Consider the following 14,436-nt stretch of genomic DNA (forward strand, 5'->3'; position numbering starts at 1 on the left):
GAAATGTTCAAAAACAAATTGACATAAACATGTAACCAACATTCTGGATTTAAGATTTTATGGCAAAACTGTGTGCACATGATAATAAATGAAGTTCAATGCATTGTTAGATGGTACATAGCTATTTGGGAAACACTCTTTCTTTAAAAATAACTTTGATTGTGCATGCCATTTTTTTATATCATCTAACACATTTAGGATCACATTAAACTGCAAAAATAGTTATATTGTCCCAGTTCATAGGATCATAGGAAGTTACTAGGCTATTGGCCCTGAAGCCCGTACAAGCCTAGCCAAGAATGTATCCATGTTCCAACAGGTCAGCACCCTATGCCACTGTCCAGCAGGGACATAGGTGAGATCCCAGGGGTGTATTTTCTGTTCCTCATCTAGTTATCCAGGTTGCGCTTAAAAAGGTTTAATGAGGTGCTCTGCTTTACATAGAGAGGGAGTCTATTCCACAAAGGGGAAGTTTCTGGGACATGAATCTGTCCTGCCAACAAGTCCTATTGATGTCACAGACCAGGTTGAAGTCACACGTGCGGGTTATTCGAATGGAGCTTGACTTGCGGCTATGCAGCAGTCCTGTCAGGGTGGGGTCTGAGATTGCTTTATATGCCAGACATAGATCACCTACTAGGAGTCTGTAGGAGACGGAGTAGAGGGACATGGCTTTTAGCCTATCTGTGTAGGGTAGATGTTTGAGGACCTGCATTCTCTGGGCTATGCATCTCTGTGGTCTCTCCAGTTGCTGCATGTGCTTTGTGAGGTACATGGCAAAAGGGGCATTGTATTCATAATTGGTCTTATAAGGGATGTTATGACCACCTTGTCCCTGGATGAGATACCCTTACTAATGAGGTGGGCCATGTAGAAAGCTTTCTGTACAACTGAGGCAATATGGTGGACAAAAGTCAGTTTGCTGTCAACCTGGGTTCCCAAGTCCCTCATGACTGATTGCGTGCTTAGTGGCTTATTATCAATGTGAAAATTTGTGGGGACGTCATTCTACCAAAAAGAGATGATGTATTTTCTGGCATTCAGTTTGAGGCCACGTTTCTGGCACCAGTCATTTGTTTGGGTGAAACCTTCTTGGAGGATGTCCACATCACTAGGGGAATTGATGACAGCACCCAGCTTGCAGTCATCTGCAAACTTGGTCAGCCATCGCCCACTAGATTTGGCTTGCACCTCTGAGAAGTATATCCCAAACAGCTAAGGCCCCAAGACTGATCCCTGGGGTACACCGATTGTTATGGCTCTACTACTTGAGGTGGCTTCCCCTATTTTGACTAGATGGGTTCTATCAGTGAGTCAGTTTGCTACCCATCTGGTAACATATGGATTGATGCCTAGTTGAGAGTGTTTATCTATTATACCTGAGTGGGGAATAGTATTACAGGCCTTGGCTTGGTCAAGGTAGGTGGTCTTCCCCTCGTCTATAGTCTTGGTGACTCTGTCAAAGAAGTTGACCAAATTTAACAGGCATGACCTTCCCTTGACAAAACCAAACTGTGTGGAATCAAGTGTCTGAAGGTTGTCAGTGTTCTTGTTAATGAGGTCCATGATAATCCATTCACAACTTCACACTGCAGCTTTGAATAGCTTGAGCAAATAAGTACAACTGGTTTAAAACACTGGTTGTTAAAGGCAGAGAAACAGAAACCAGCCCAATTATCCAATCAAAAATAATAGTGTTACAGGAATGCTTTTAGCTAGATCAAACCAGACTGATTCTTTCTGCCACAAAAAAAAAAAAAAACAGCTAGACCCCTGTAGGCAAAAGATTTCACTACAAGCTGAAAAGGTCAAACAGTAACAGATATTCAGCTCTAACAGACAAAAAAGGAGACTAAAAATAGTTGCAAAGATTACACAGATATACAGTAAACATATTTTTTTTCATAACTACAGCATTTCTGATTATATAGCCAGTAAAATAATTTTTACAATATTACTTGTTAAGACACTTTTTTCACATTTCATGATTATGAAATAAATCAAGTGATTTGATAATGATCTAATTCTTCTTATCATTTCTAATTTAGTATTTTATTACTTTAGAGGAAGTAGTATCTATGAGAATACATGAAAATAAACTGTAAGTACTTATCTCTTGTCATACTGTTGTACTTACTGAAGCGATGTTTATGGTTCTCTGATCTGGAATTGCCATGTGCATTGCAGGAATAAGAAGAAGTGATCCTTCCACATGTGTAATCTTTGCTTTTTGTAAGATTTGACCCAAAAACTTGAGTGCATCTGCTGTTGCTGCAGCACAAATTGCATCCAGTATCCATCTCCTGTATTTAGCAAACAATATAATGACTGGATTCATTTTTAAGCTAGTCCACATTAGTAATTTGTATAAGAATATTTGAGTTTCTTACCTGATTTCTGAGTTTGCTTCATAACGTTTCCAGACAGTCTCAATATTTCCATGATCTGCTAAACGAAGCAGTTGCACAAGTAACAGGAACTTGGCTGGTACATCAGAATGGACATGCTTTGTGTTGTTCAGCTCTAGGTCTTTTAGTACATTCATGATCTAAATCAGAAAATGCATACATGCATAATACAAATGGAAATGATGTCACATTTATAATATACATTCCAATATATGTGAAAGGTGGAGTACGTGCAGTCTGTGAAATAAAAAAAGTTTTTCAGGCAACATATTCCTCATGGGGCTACCTCAGTCTCACTTCTCTTTCATTATATTTTGTTCTTTCATATCTATAATTAGAATAAGAATAATAAGAAAGGCTCCCTCCACATATGTCATCTTTGCTTTTTGTACCATAGTATGTTTTTGTTTTACATACGTTATACTTCACATATGATTTCTTCCAGTACAGCTATCATCACCCTAGCCTTACACAATTTACTCAGTTACTGCTTTCCCTTACACCTCACTCCTTCCCCTCCTCAATATTATTATGCATGTATTGTTCCCATAGTTTCCAGTTATTGCTATGTAGTTTGCGCTTTTTTTTTCTAAAAATCCCTGTTCTCATTTTTTTATCTCTTTTATAATATTCAATACTTTAAATACACTTGGTTTAGACTTTGACTTCCATTTTCTAGTAATTGCTGTTTTGGCAGTCAGCAAAATTAAACCTAAGAAGGCCTTACAATCTCTCGGCAATTCAGATTAGGAGTCCTAGCTCAAAACTATCATTTCCTTACTTACAGTCATTTGCTCACCCAATATTTATGACAGTACTTTGTAGGGAATTTTTAAAATTTGCCAACTCATTGCAGTCCCAAAACATTTATTTCATTCTTCTCCATCACACCTCTGATATTCCAATCTGCCAGAAGAAAAATTATTTGAAATCTCTTTGGGGTCTAGCAATACCTATGCAAACACTTCCATGCAGAAATCCTAAACCTTCTGGACTTTGTTGCCTACTTGGAAGCCAATACATATGTCCTCCCATTGTTCCCATGTAAATTGCCTTTCCAGTCTCTCTTCTCAATCTCTTCTAACCTCCTCTGATTGATCTGTATAGTTGTGTGATATTTTATATGCTCTACTAATTTTCCCTTTTTTAACAGCAGCTTTAGTTCCGGATTCAACTAAAAACTCTACCAGAGTAGGTATTTCACTTAGGATTCCCTTATTCCTTTCTATTTTCCCATACTATGATATTAATCCATGGCAGAGAAAGCAAACTCTAGCCACAGTCCAAACATCTTCTTGGCTTCATCTCACTCTATTACCCTTGCCTCACTGCTTATTTATTCCTAATACCTTAACTCTACATGGTGGTATCTTGGAGTATTTCCCTCTTCTCCAAGCTTCAATGATCTCAAAAATCATATGGTCTCGGTTAAAAAACAAAGTACCCACAATCTACCACATAGGTGGTAGCCCCCTAAATACGGAAGGTGTAATAAGTGATCTGGGGACCAAAGTAGATAGTAACCTCTCCTTTGATAATCACACTGCCAAAGTGGTTAGAAAATCCTTCTATGTGGCCCACCTAATCACAAAAGGGTTTGCATCCAGATCAAAAGAGGTCATTGGGCCCCTCTACATATCACTCATCAGACCCATCATAGAGTACAATGCCCCATTTGGGATGTACCTTACAAGACACCTGCAACAACTGGAAAGACCACAGAAGTTCCTCACCAAGAGGATCACTGGTCTCAAGCAGATGCCCTATGCAGCTCGACTGAAGAAACTCCAGCTGTACTCGGTTGCATACCGCCTACTCAGAGGTGATCTCTGCCTGACATACAAGGCCATGTCCAACCCAGAATTGATGGACATGCTCCATCTAAAGAAAACCATATCCCCTTGAGCCACATGCTCCAGGGATCTAAACCTCACCACAACAATAAATAGGACGTGCTGGAGGGATAGATTCCTGTCCCAGAGACTTCCCATGTTCTGGAACAAGATTCCAATCTACATTAGGCAGAGCTCCTCGCTAACCCTCTTCAAGAGAAACCTTGACAAGTGGATGGGAAACAGAAAGTTTACCCTGGGGATCACTTCAATGGCTCTGCTGGACAGATGCACAGGGAACTAATCTAAGGGGTGGCGAAAGCCAACACATTCCGGCTAGGTTTATAAATGCCTTCGGGCAAATAGCCTAGTACCTACCTATGAACCTATATATATAGCTGTATATATATATATATATATATATATATATATATATATATATATATATATATATATATATCTATACAGCTACCCACGAAGAATGCGCGGAACAAAATGGTGCACGGATCCAAAATGTACACAAAGTCCACAAACATATCCAGCACTCGAAATAAATCCATCAGGCCAAAGTGATAAAAGGTTTATTAGGCAAACTGCCCAACAAAAAGCACAGACCAGTGGCCGGTTTCGCTCAAGGCGTCCTCAGTGTGCATCACTATGCTACAGGGACCCGGATTTAAACACATATGCGATTGAAGCTATAAACAAATTTAAAGGCATACACACTTGTTTTAAAAAATATTGGGCAGTTTGCCTAATAAACCTTTTTTCACTTTGGCCTGATGGATTTATTTCGAGGGCTGGATATGTTTGTGGACTTTATACATATATATATATATATATATATATATATATATATATATATATATATATATATATACATACACACACACACACACACACACACACACACACACACACACACACACACACACACACACACACACACACATGCACACACATACATATATAAAAAAACTATGTCTTTCAGCTTTTCCTGGTTAGGGGTCATGGTGACCCGTCTGCAGATTGTTTGGCAGTGGTGTTTTTACAGTGTCGGATTGCTAGCCTGGCGCCCAACCTTCACAGAAGGCACACACATACACACTCACACACCTACCTGCATGTCTTTAAAACTCACTAGACCGCAGGGAGGATATATTTATATGGGCCCCCTTCAGATCATCGAACTTTTAAAAGATCGACTTATATATGGTTGAGACCATATGAGTGAACTTTTAAAAGTTCGAATGGTCTGAATGGAGATCTCCATACAGCACGGAACAGGAAGATTTCCCTTTCCCGCAAGGTAGTGCAATCTCAGAGTTGGTATATTTAAATAGTGGGGGGTGTGGGGGTGCAGGGGGACTTGCATCCTTGCTAGGAATGTGTATTTTTTTTTTTTTACATGTTCGAACTTTTAAATGTTTGATCATATGGTCTCAGTTAAATGTAATTCGAACATTTGAAAGTTCAATCATATAAAGTAGACCTATTTATATACATGTAGAGATGTGACAAAGGATACATCTCCAGACTAGGGATGCAAGGGGGCTTTTCCCCTGTAATAATGATTTATATGTTTGGCAGGTTGGAATTCACCCCTTTTTAAGAATCACAGCTTAATTCTTGTAATGTTGAGATATGAAATATGTTTTCCCTTATGATAGACAGCTCAGCTAGGGATGCACACTTACGTTGAGCTACCTAAACCATCATAAGTGCTTTGTGGATCATTGTTAGTCTGGTACCTCCTCTGAAACAATTTAGCAAAGTGTGACCTTCCAAGGAACAAAAGCTCTAGACAACATAGCTCTGTGGATCACAAGGCCATGCAAACCTCTTAATGATGATAAGGCCGTGATCCCAGGACAGGTAGAAGTGAGTAGCAACAGTGACTCAGGAAGGATAGAAGAATGTGTCTGGTGCAATAACCATGATGTCTGAAAAAGAAAGGGAGATTAAGGCTGAGGAATTAATGACAGGGAACAGGATAAAGTATGGTTGTAATTAGTGCATATAACGAGAAGAGTGCAATACATATACTTAAAAAAAGAAGATATACATTTAAGGAAAGGTCAGTGAAAGGTAAAGATAACAGCAAAAATGATTAGAGCTGATATGCAACTGGAATAATGGAAGAGGAGTACAGACAAAAACAAGAGTATTCAAGGAAGACAAGGTAGGTAAATGCAGAGAATGAAAGGAAAGTTATCAGGTAGTGTAAGCATGCATTATTTGGTTTTATAAATAGGCCAAAGAGATGTTTACAAGTCTAAATGAAAGTATAAGGGAGGTAATGTGTCATGTGATGGCACAGCTGGACATTTCAGACCTCCCTTGTAAATAAATACTGATAAAATGTGTATACTCATGTTTGGTATCACAATGTTATATTTTATTTCAAGTGGCGTCATTGGTTATTATCTATCTCAAAGAGCCGGTATTACTTATTTTGATATAGTCTAAGCAAAATATTTTTTCAATTATCTTAGGAAACATATTAGTCCATATATTTTTTTAATTCTGTCTTTGAAATGAGAACTAAACTGGTTTAAAATTAACTGCAGTATATAGATCGACCCACTAGACATGTTACTACTTTCCATGAGTTCTTACTTTGATTGCCTTCTAGAAAAACTGTGTACCACTTGACATATACTTTCTGTAGCTAAACAATATCATATTAAACATATCTCTATCTATATGGATATATATCCACATACTAAAAATTTGCTTTATCGAATGTTAACTCATCAAACACAACTTGTCAATCAACAGTTTATCAAAAGTTAAACCACAAAAAAAAAAAGAAAACTATTATTTTTTTCAAGGGGCAAGCTGCTTTGCACCTTCCACACCACCTTCTAATTATATATACAGTATATACTACAGTGGGGAAAGGGCAAACTCCTTAATCCCTTCTGTAACTCAGTCTTGCATGGCACATTCAAATAGTTGATTTTTAGTCAGCTTTAATTGCATTTTTTCTATTCAACACACATACAAACACACACACACACACACACACACACACACACACACACACACACACACACACACACACACACACACACACACGCGCGCGCATGCATGCACACACACACACACACACACACACACACATATATACATATACATATATATATATATATATATATATATATATATATATATCTATATATCTATATGGGATTATACTAGCTTTGGTCGACATTTGCATTTGTCAGCATCTTAGACAGGCACCACAGTACATGGAAAACACAAATGTTCATGTGCTACTATGCATGCTCAGAGAAAAATCATTGATGCATGCAAAACATAAGAAGTTATTTTTTGCAGGGAGGGCAGGTCCTGCTGCACCCTCACACCTCTTGCTAATTATCTATACTAAGTCTGAGGTTGCACAAAATCAAGGAAAAGGAATATTCCTAAACCCCAAGAATTGTGCGGTTTTGTACAGCATTCTGTTGATGTCATTGAAAAGGTTTAGATTCCGAGACTGAGTATTTCTGATGCCATTTGACTTGCTAATGTGAAGTAAATCCATCAGTAATAGGTCAGAGGATGCCATGTATGCTAGACACAAGTCACCTCTTAGCAGTCTGTAGGATTCCTAGTATAGTGACAGGGCTTTGTGTTGATCCGTGTAGGATATGATGTTTAAGACTTGTATGCTTTTAGTAAGATATCATTGTGAACGTTCCACTTGTTGCATGTGTCTGGAGAGATACATGCCAACAGGGGCACTATATTCAATAATTGGCCTAATGAGAGTGGAGTAAAGGGGGACAATCAACAAAAAATTGGATGCAACACCAGGGCGAACAGAAGAACTAGTAGAATAAATATAAATCCAAAAAAATATCAGACTCTCGAAATGCCACAAGTATTTAATATTCACGATATTCATAATATTCACAAAGCTTTCGGGTAAGAACCTTTCCTCAGTCTGAAGATACAATGTAAAAACAATCACTCAATTAAGTAACAATTTCAGAAAATGTCATAAAACACAACCCGATCAAAATGAAACATCAGTTAAGCACTTTATAAGTTAAAAGCATAATACTTAAAACCATTTATATAAAAAATACATTATTCATCATTTTATTATCTCAAACACATTTGTTTATACTTTAAAACAGGGTTAACACTGTTTGCAGCACTAATCTCTGGTTTGTGATCTGCTTGCAGGTGAACAATCTAACTGTACTCACTGACTTCAGGTTTATTGTTTATGTCACCACCCCTTATAATTTTATAAACAATGTCTATCCCTCTAAATTTAAGAGTGCTCAGAGCCATAATCAGCCTCATGGTTAGCTAGGGCATTACTGCTACTATTTCTGTGTATATGTCAGACTGATGCTCAATAATTTGTTCTTTCAGCTTCCTAGTTCACTTCCCTACATAGAATGCTGAACATTTTGTGCATGCAGATAAATATACAACATTCACTGAATAACAAGTAGCAGCACATTTAAAAATATATTTCCTATGTGTAACCGGGTGTATAAACTCATATTTGGTTAATAAAGTCTTACAAGAGGAACAATTGTAACAGGAAACTGTCCCAGGATTCTTACTTACTACCATTTTATTACAGTACAATGACAGAGCTAAACAATTACCTTTGTTTATAAGCTGTGCAATATAGAAGTACTTTCTTACAACAACAGACACATTTTGATCTAAAGTTATGTCAGTTTCCACATAAGTTCCCAATTCCTGAACAACTGGATCAACCCTTAAGGCCGTATTGTCACTGTGATAGTTCCCTGGGGTAGATGACTTCCCAAAGGATACAACAATGCAGTTTTTGGCATTTAGTTTCAGTCCATGATTTTGGCACCAGTTATTTATTTGAGGCAAACATTCCTGCAAGATGGCTAAATCATTTGTGGATTCAGTGACTGCTCCTAGCTTAAAGTCATCAGCAAACTTAGTCAGCCAGAGGCCTTTGCTATAGGCTTTTACTTCAGAAAAATATATGCCAAACAGGAGGGGACCCACCACAGAACTCTGGGTGTCTCCACTGGTGAGCCAGTTGGCAATCCAGGTGGTGACAAAGGGGTTTATTCTGAGTTTACTTAGCTTTTCTACTATGCCAGAGTGGGGAACTGTGGCCAGGTCGAGGTATGCAGTGTGTACCATTTTGCCTTCATCCACTGCTTTGGTGACCTTTTCAAAAAACATCCACCAGATGGAGTAAGCATGACCTGTCCTTGATGAATATATACTCAGAAGGGTCCAGTGTTTGGAGGTTCCTCTATGTCCTGATTGAATACTTTCATAGGTTTTTCCAAGGCTTTGCATATGTAGCTTGTTGGACTTGTGGATCTCTAATTGCCTGGGTCTGTGGAAGGTCTTCCCTTATGCAGGGGAATGACCATAGCTGTTCTCTATTCACTTGGTACAAAACTTGTATGGAGCCTGAGATGCAACAGTGTTGTTAGGGCTATGGCTAAATTCTGCTTCATGCTATTTAAGATGCATCCAAGTATGTTGATAGGGCCCATCAAAGCAGTAATTTTAGCTTTTGTTAGCACTTTCAGGACTTAGTCTTGTGTGATAGCTGGAGGCAAACAAGTATCAGGTATAATTTGGAGGACAGACGGGAGAGAGTGGCAAAGTTATAACTAAATTTATTGGCCAGTAGGTTCACTATATCTTCAGCCATAGTCATTCACAATCAGCTCAACATATTGAAGTCCACCTATTTCCTCTTCTTATTGAGGTGCTAGAGCCCTGAGTAATTCCGTGAACTGTTGTGCTTTTTTTCTCCAGTCAGCTTCTTGGTCTTCAGCCTGATCTCTGTTGACCTTAGAGCCTTCTCTAACACTGCTTGCAACTGTTTGTGGCAACTAGTGCTTTATGTTGTGGGTCAATTGTTTCACTGGGTATGACTTTACAATCACTGATCCTAACCGTGTGTCCTTTCCTTAGTAGGAGGAAGTCTACTTGAGTTCCATGTTGGTCACTCTTGTATGTGATCTAGTGATTGTCTGTATTTCTGAACCATGTGTTGGCTGCCCTCAAGCTGTTTGCCAGACAGAAGTCTAGAATGGCCTCTCCTTCATTATCCCTGTTGTCCCACAAAATGTGGATGCAAGCTCATATCCTGTTCTGCCTCTCCCTATATGTGCATTCAGATCACTCATTATAAACACCAATTCATGTTATCCTGCTTTTTCTACTAGGTCCTGCAACTGCTGTTTAATTGCATCCTTTTTCTTACTATCACAATCCCACTGTGGGGCATAGGGCATGAGATTATGAATACTGCCCTATCATTAGGATGGAATCTTATTGCCATGAATCTGTCATTAATTTTGATGACATCCCTTACTGAAGACTCTCCCTCACTACAAATCCTACACCATTTTTAGCCTTTCCTTCTCCTAAGTAGCGGACTCTTGATACCAAGCCAAGTGGCTTTGCTACCCTTCCATTTTGTCTCATGCATACATAAGATGTCCAGGCTCCTCCTTACCATTAAGTACCCATTCCCATTTGGCAACATTAGTCAACACAAAGGAATCACCTACAGCCACATTTTTACATCATCAAGTGACTAGCCTTGCCATGGCATGGAATGTGTAATATGTGTTCTCCTATCTTAGGGATACTGCACACCACAGTAGATGCCCAAAGCAGATGGTCTACACCATTTGGAGTCTGTGCTGATACCCACTGCTCCAATATCTCGTGATTGTGATGGAAACACTCAGCATGTTCTTTGAAGGTGGGAGAAATCCCACAGAGACAAAAGGAAAACATGCAAACTCCAAACAGGCATTGGCCAGAGGTCAGGATTGCACCTTGTACCTTGTGCATGGGATCAAAGACCTTAACCATTATGTCAGGTGGTCTTTCAAATAAACCCTTCGGTATCCAACCTTAAATATTGCTCCCTTCCCTCACAAAATAGAATAATTTCCTCCATAACTAGTATGTCTGCAGTTTAATCAGTTTAGATCTTAGCTCTTTTTTGGTCTCAAATTAAGTTTATTTATGTAAGTATTCTTTCTATTTTAATACCTGCAAAAGAAAGTCCTGTCCATGTGCTGAGGCATTTTCTCATAAAGTCTTTATAATTCATCCCTTCAGTTTGCTCCAGTACTTATCTAAACATCAAGTTTTCTCCTCATGACCTATTCTCAAGTCCATCCTGCTTCTATGCCATTTTTTTCATACTTTAATTTCTACTCCACCATTGTTTTCTTTCATCTCCTTTTGACCTGTTTGCATACCAAAAACAACAAATGCCCAAAGTGGGTACAGAGGAAAAAAAACTAAAAACTAAAAATAACCAGGGAGAAATATTGGTAGAGGAGAAATACTTTAATTCATTAAGCACTTTTGTCCAGCATAGGACTTCATCAGAATACCTTTAGAAATACTATTACAGCTTTTAAATAACAAACAACTAATAAAAAACATTATTATTTAATTAACTGAATTAATCATTTAAAAAAAAAAACAATTGCACTAACTGCTTTAGTATAAAAATCATTTTAATGTTAATACTTTCATGTAAACCAGGTGGCTTGTCAGCCTGTAAACTTAGTTGCCGTAAAGTTTCCTTCCATTCAAGTAAATATTTAAAGCAGCCTCCCCTTAAATTTAAAGATACACATTTTAACACAGCAAAATAAAATTTCTTAAAACTTCCACATACTTGACTGTGTTTAGCCAAAGCATTCTTTTTATCGTTGTTCTTAACTGCATATAAATGTTATTTTATTCTTTTAGTGAATTTATGTGTAGTCATACCTATATAGAGTGCATCACAGAAAGAACAAATAGCAATATAAACTAAACCCATAGCATTGCAGTTAAATACTTGTTAATTTTAATAGATTTATTCAAATGAGTTAAATAAATATTAGGACCTTCTAAAATAAAACTGCAAGTGCTATAGAAGCCACATTTAAACATTGACTTGTTTCTATCAGTATGTAAAACTCGTACATTGGTATTTTCATTCTCCAAGTACTGCTTAATAGACTTGGCCTTTTTATAAATAAACCTAGGAGCAGATTATAACTCAGGATTATCCATAAAAATTTCCAGTTATCAGAAATAACTTTTTAAATACAAAAATCACCCACTGTCATTTGTAACATGAAGCTATTCTTATAACTATTATTATCAACAATACTTAGTGTATATACCAGTACTTAAAATGGGAGGGAAAAAATCTGTTCTCTTAGATATAATTTCATCAGCCATAAACTGTAAATTTGTTGATTAGAACCCCTCTCAAAAAATAAATTTAGCAGCTCATGAATGCCATCTAAAAATACTTGATCATCAGTGATTAATCTGGAAAGTCTAATCATCTGACCTCTGGGAATATTCTTTTTTTCATAAAATTCAGATGTGCACCAGTATGATATAAATAGTTGTTAGGAAAAACAAGGTTTTCAATAAATCCAACTTGAAAACTTGTTTTAACTAAGCCCCAACTAACTGTAATATCCAGATATGACACACTTAAACCCATATGACCTAAAGTAAAAAATCAGTACTATTGTTCAAATCCATAAAAAATGTCTTAATATCTTCAGGGATAAACAATACATCATCAATAAACCTTTTATAAAACAATACATGTTTGTAAAATATAAAACTACGTAATATTTGACATTCCCACTGTCCCATAACCAAATTCGCAAAGAATGGTGCAACAGTAACACCCATTGATATACCTTTTACATGCTGATAATATTCACCATTAAAATAAAAAAAAAATGTTCTCCAGCTTAACCTCCATCAACAAACAGCATGCATAAATCACAGAACTAGAAATATTAGTATAGTTACCTAAAACATCCTCAAAAATTCTACTCCATTATCAATGGGAATGGTAGTGTATAAAGATTTAACATCCAATGTAAATAAAATAAGCTGTCTCATTCCCACATTAAAATTTCTTAAAGAATCCAAGAACTGCTAGGAGTCACTAACGTAGCTATCTCACTTTTAAACTATTGGATTCAAAATATTATCTAGAAATATGGATATCTCTTCTGTAACACTCCCCGAGGCTGCAACAATAGGCCAAAAGGGTAAAGGTGACTTTTAGTATTCAGTTTGCATACCAGTTATGTCCTCTAAATACCTAGTCAAAACATCTGTTTTCTGCAGCCTTCTGTTATTTGTCTCTGTACATATTCCAACAGATTATCTTAAAAATCTCACAATGAATGCGTTCAATGTTTTTCTTTATATAACGTCTGAAAAGTTTTCTCCTTCAGCTGCCATTACCATCTGCTTTACCCACTTCAGCTTCTCCACATTTTTTTCAGTCCCCAGAGTTTTCACTTTTTCTCTTCTTTCGTGAACTGCTGGACATCACAGAATTTTCAGATACCAATGTCTGTTTACAATTTACAGTGGTTTGCAGGTTTTTGCTGTGTTAAACTGTTCTCTGCTTAGAGCTCTTTTTAGCAGCTTATAGTGCCACAGTCATCTTGCAGATCCAATGTGTTTTCTTGTATTTCTTCTGCATGCATTTGATTCTAAATGGCTAGTTTAAAATGCCCTTTAGGCAATAGTTTTGTTGTCTGATATGCAACTGACTTTTAAATGGAGGACAGTGTTCCAGCCTAGCAATTTTATAAATCTGTGGAGGTGAATAGCTGTGTTGCCCTTTCATTGATCTAATGTTCTAAAGTTGGCAATTGTGGGTATGTTGATCTGCAGATAGGACAAATCAGCATATTGTGCAGTCAACTGTATTTTTTGTGTGTTTGTACTACACTGGGAAGTTATTTGAGGGAGACTTTATTCAGTTTTGGAGAGCAGGGCATTCCTGCTTTACACATTCATGTATGATAATGGTAGGTTTGTCTATAGTTAATAGAATAAGTGATTGACAGTGTAAGGGTCTCACTTTTTCTTTTGAGTCATTTTTTGATTTTTTATAGGTTCATAGGTAAGCACTAGGCTAACTGCCCTTGGGGTCATTTTAAGCCTAGTACATTTCACTTTCAAAGGTGAGAACCTTGTACCTTGTGTTTGTGAGGTAAACACCTTAACCATTATCCCAATACCCTCAAAAGTTCTAATGATATGTTTCCCCTATGTAGAACTGAACCCACAGCATGCCACAGTCTAGATATATTAGCCAGTTTCTTCACAAGCCAAGCTAACTAGTAATTTTTGGCCTGCCTTTATCTTTTCTC

General features: G+C 37.3%; 1 protein-coding gene across 1 annotated transcript in view; it reads right to left on the reverse strand.

Moving 5' to 3' along the window:
• Window positions 1–14,436, reverse strand: part of LOC122813623 (vitellogenin-like) — a 487,128-nt gene that overhangs the window by 390,078 nt on the left and 82,614 nt on the right. The window contains exons 8-9 of the mRNA XM_044086038.1: window positions 2,391–2,548; window positions 2,138–2,303 (exon numbers count right to left, since the gene is read on the reverse strand). Of these exons, the coding sequence (XP_043941973.1) occupies window positions 2,138–2,303; window positions 2,391–2,548 (324 nt within the window). The remainder of the gene's footprint in view (window positions 1–2,137; window positions 2,304–2,390; window positions 2,549–14,436) is intronic.

This window comes from Protopterus annectens, chromosome 10.part0, assembly GCF_019279795.1.
Source record: "Protopterus annectens isolate FY-2018-M chromosome 10.part0, PAN1.0, whole genome shotgun sequence".
NCBI classification, from domain to species: domain Eukaryota; kingdom Metazoa; phylum Chordata; order Ceratodontiformes; family Protopteridae; genus Protopterus; species Protopterus annectens.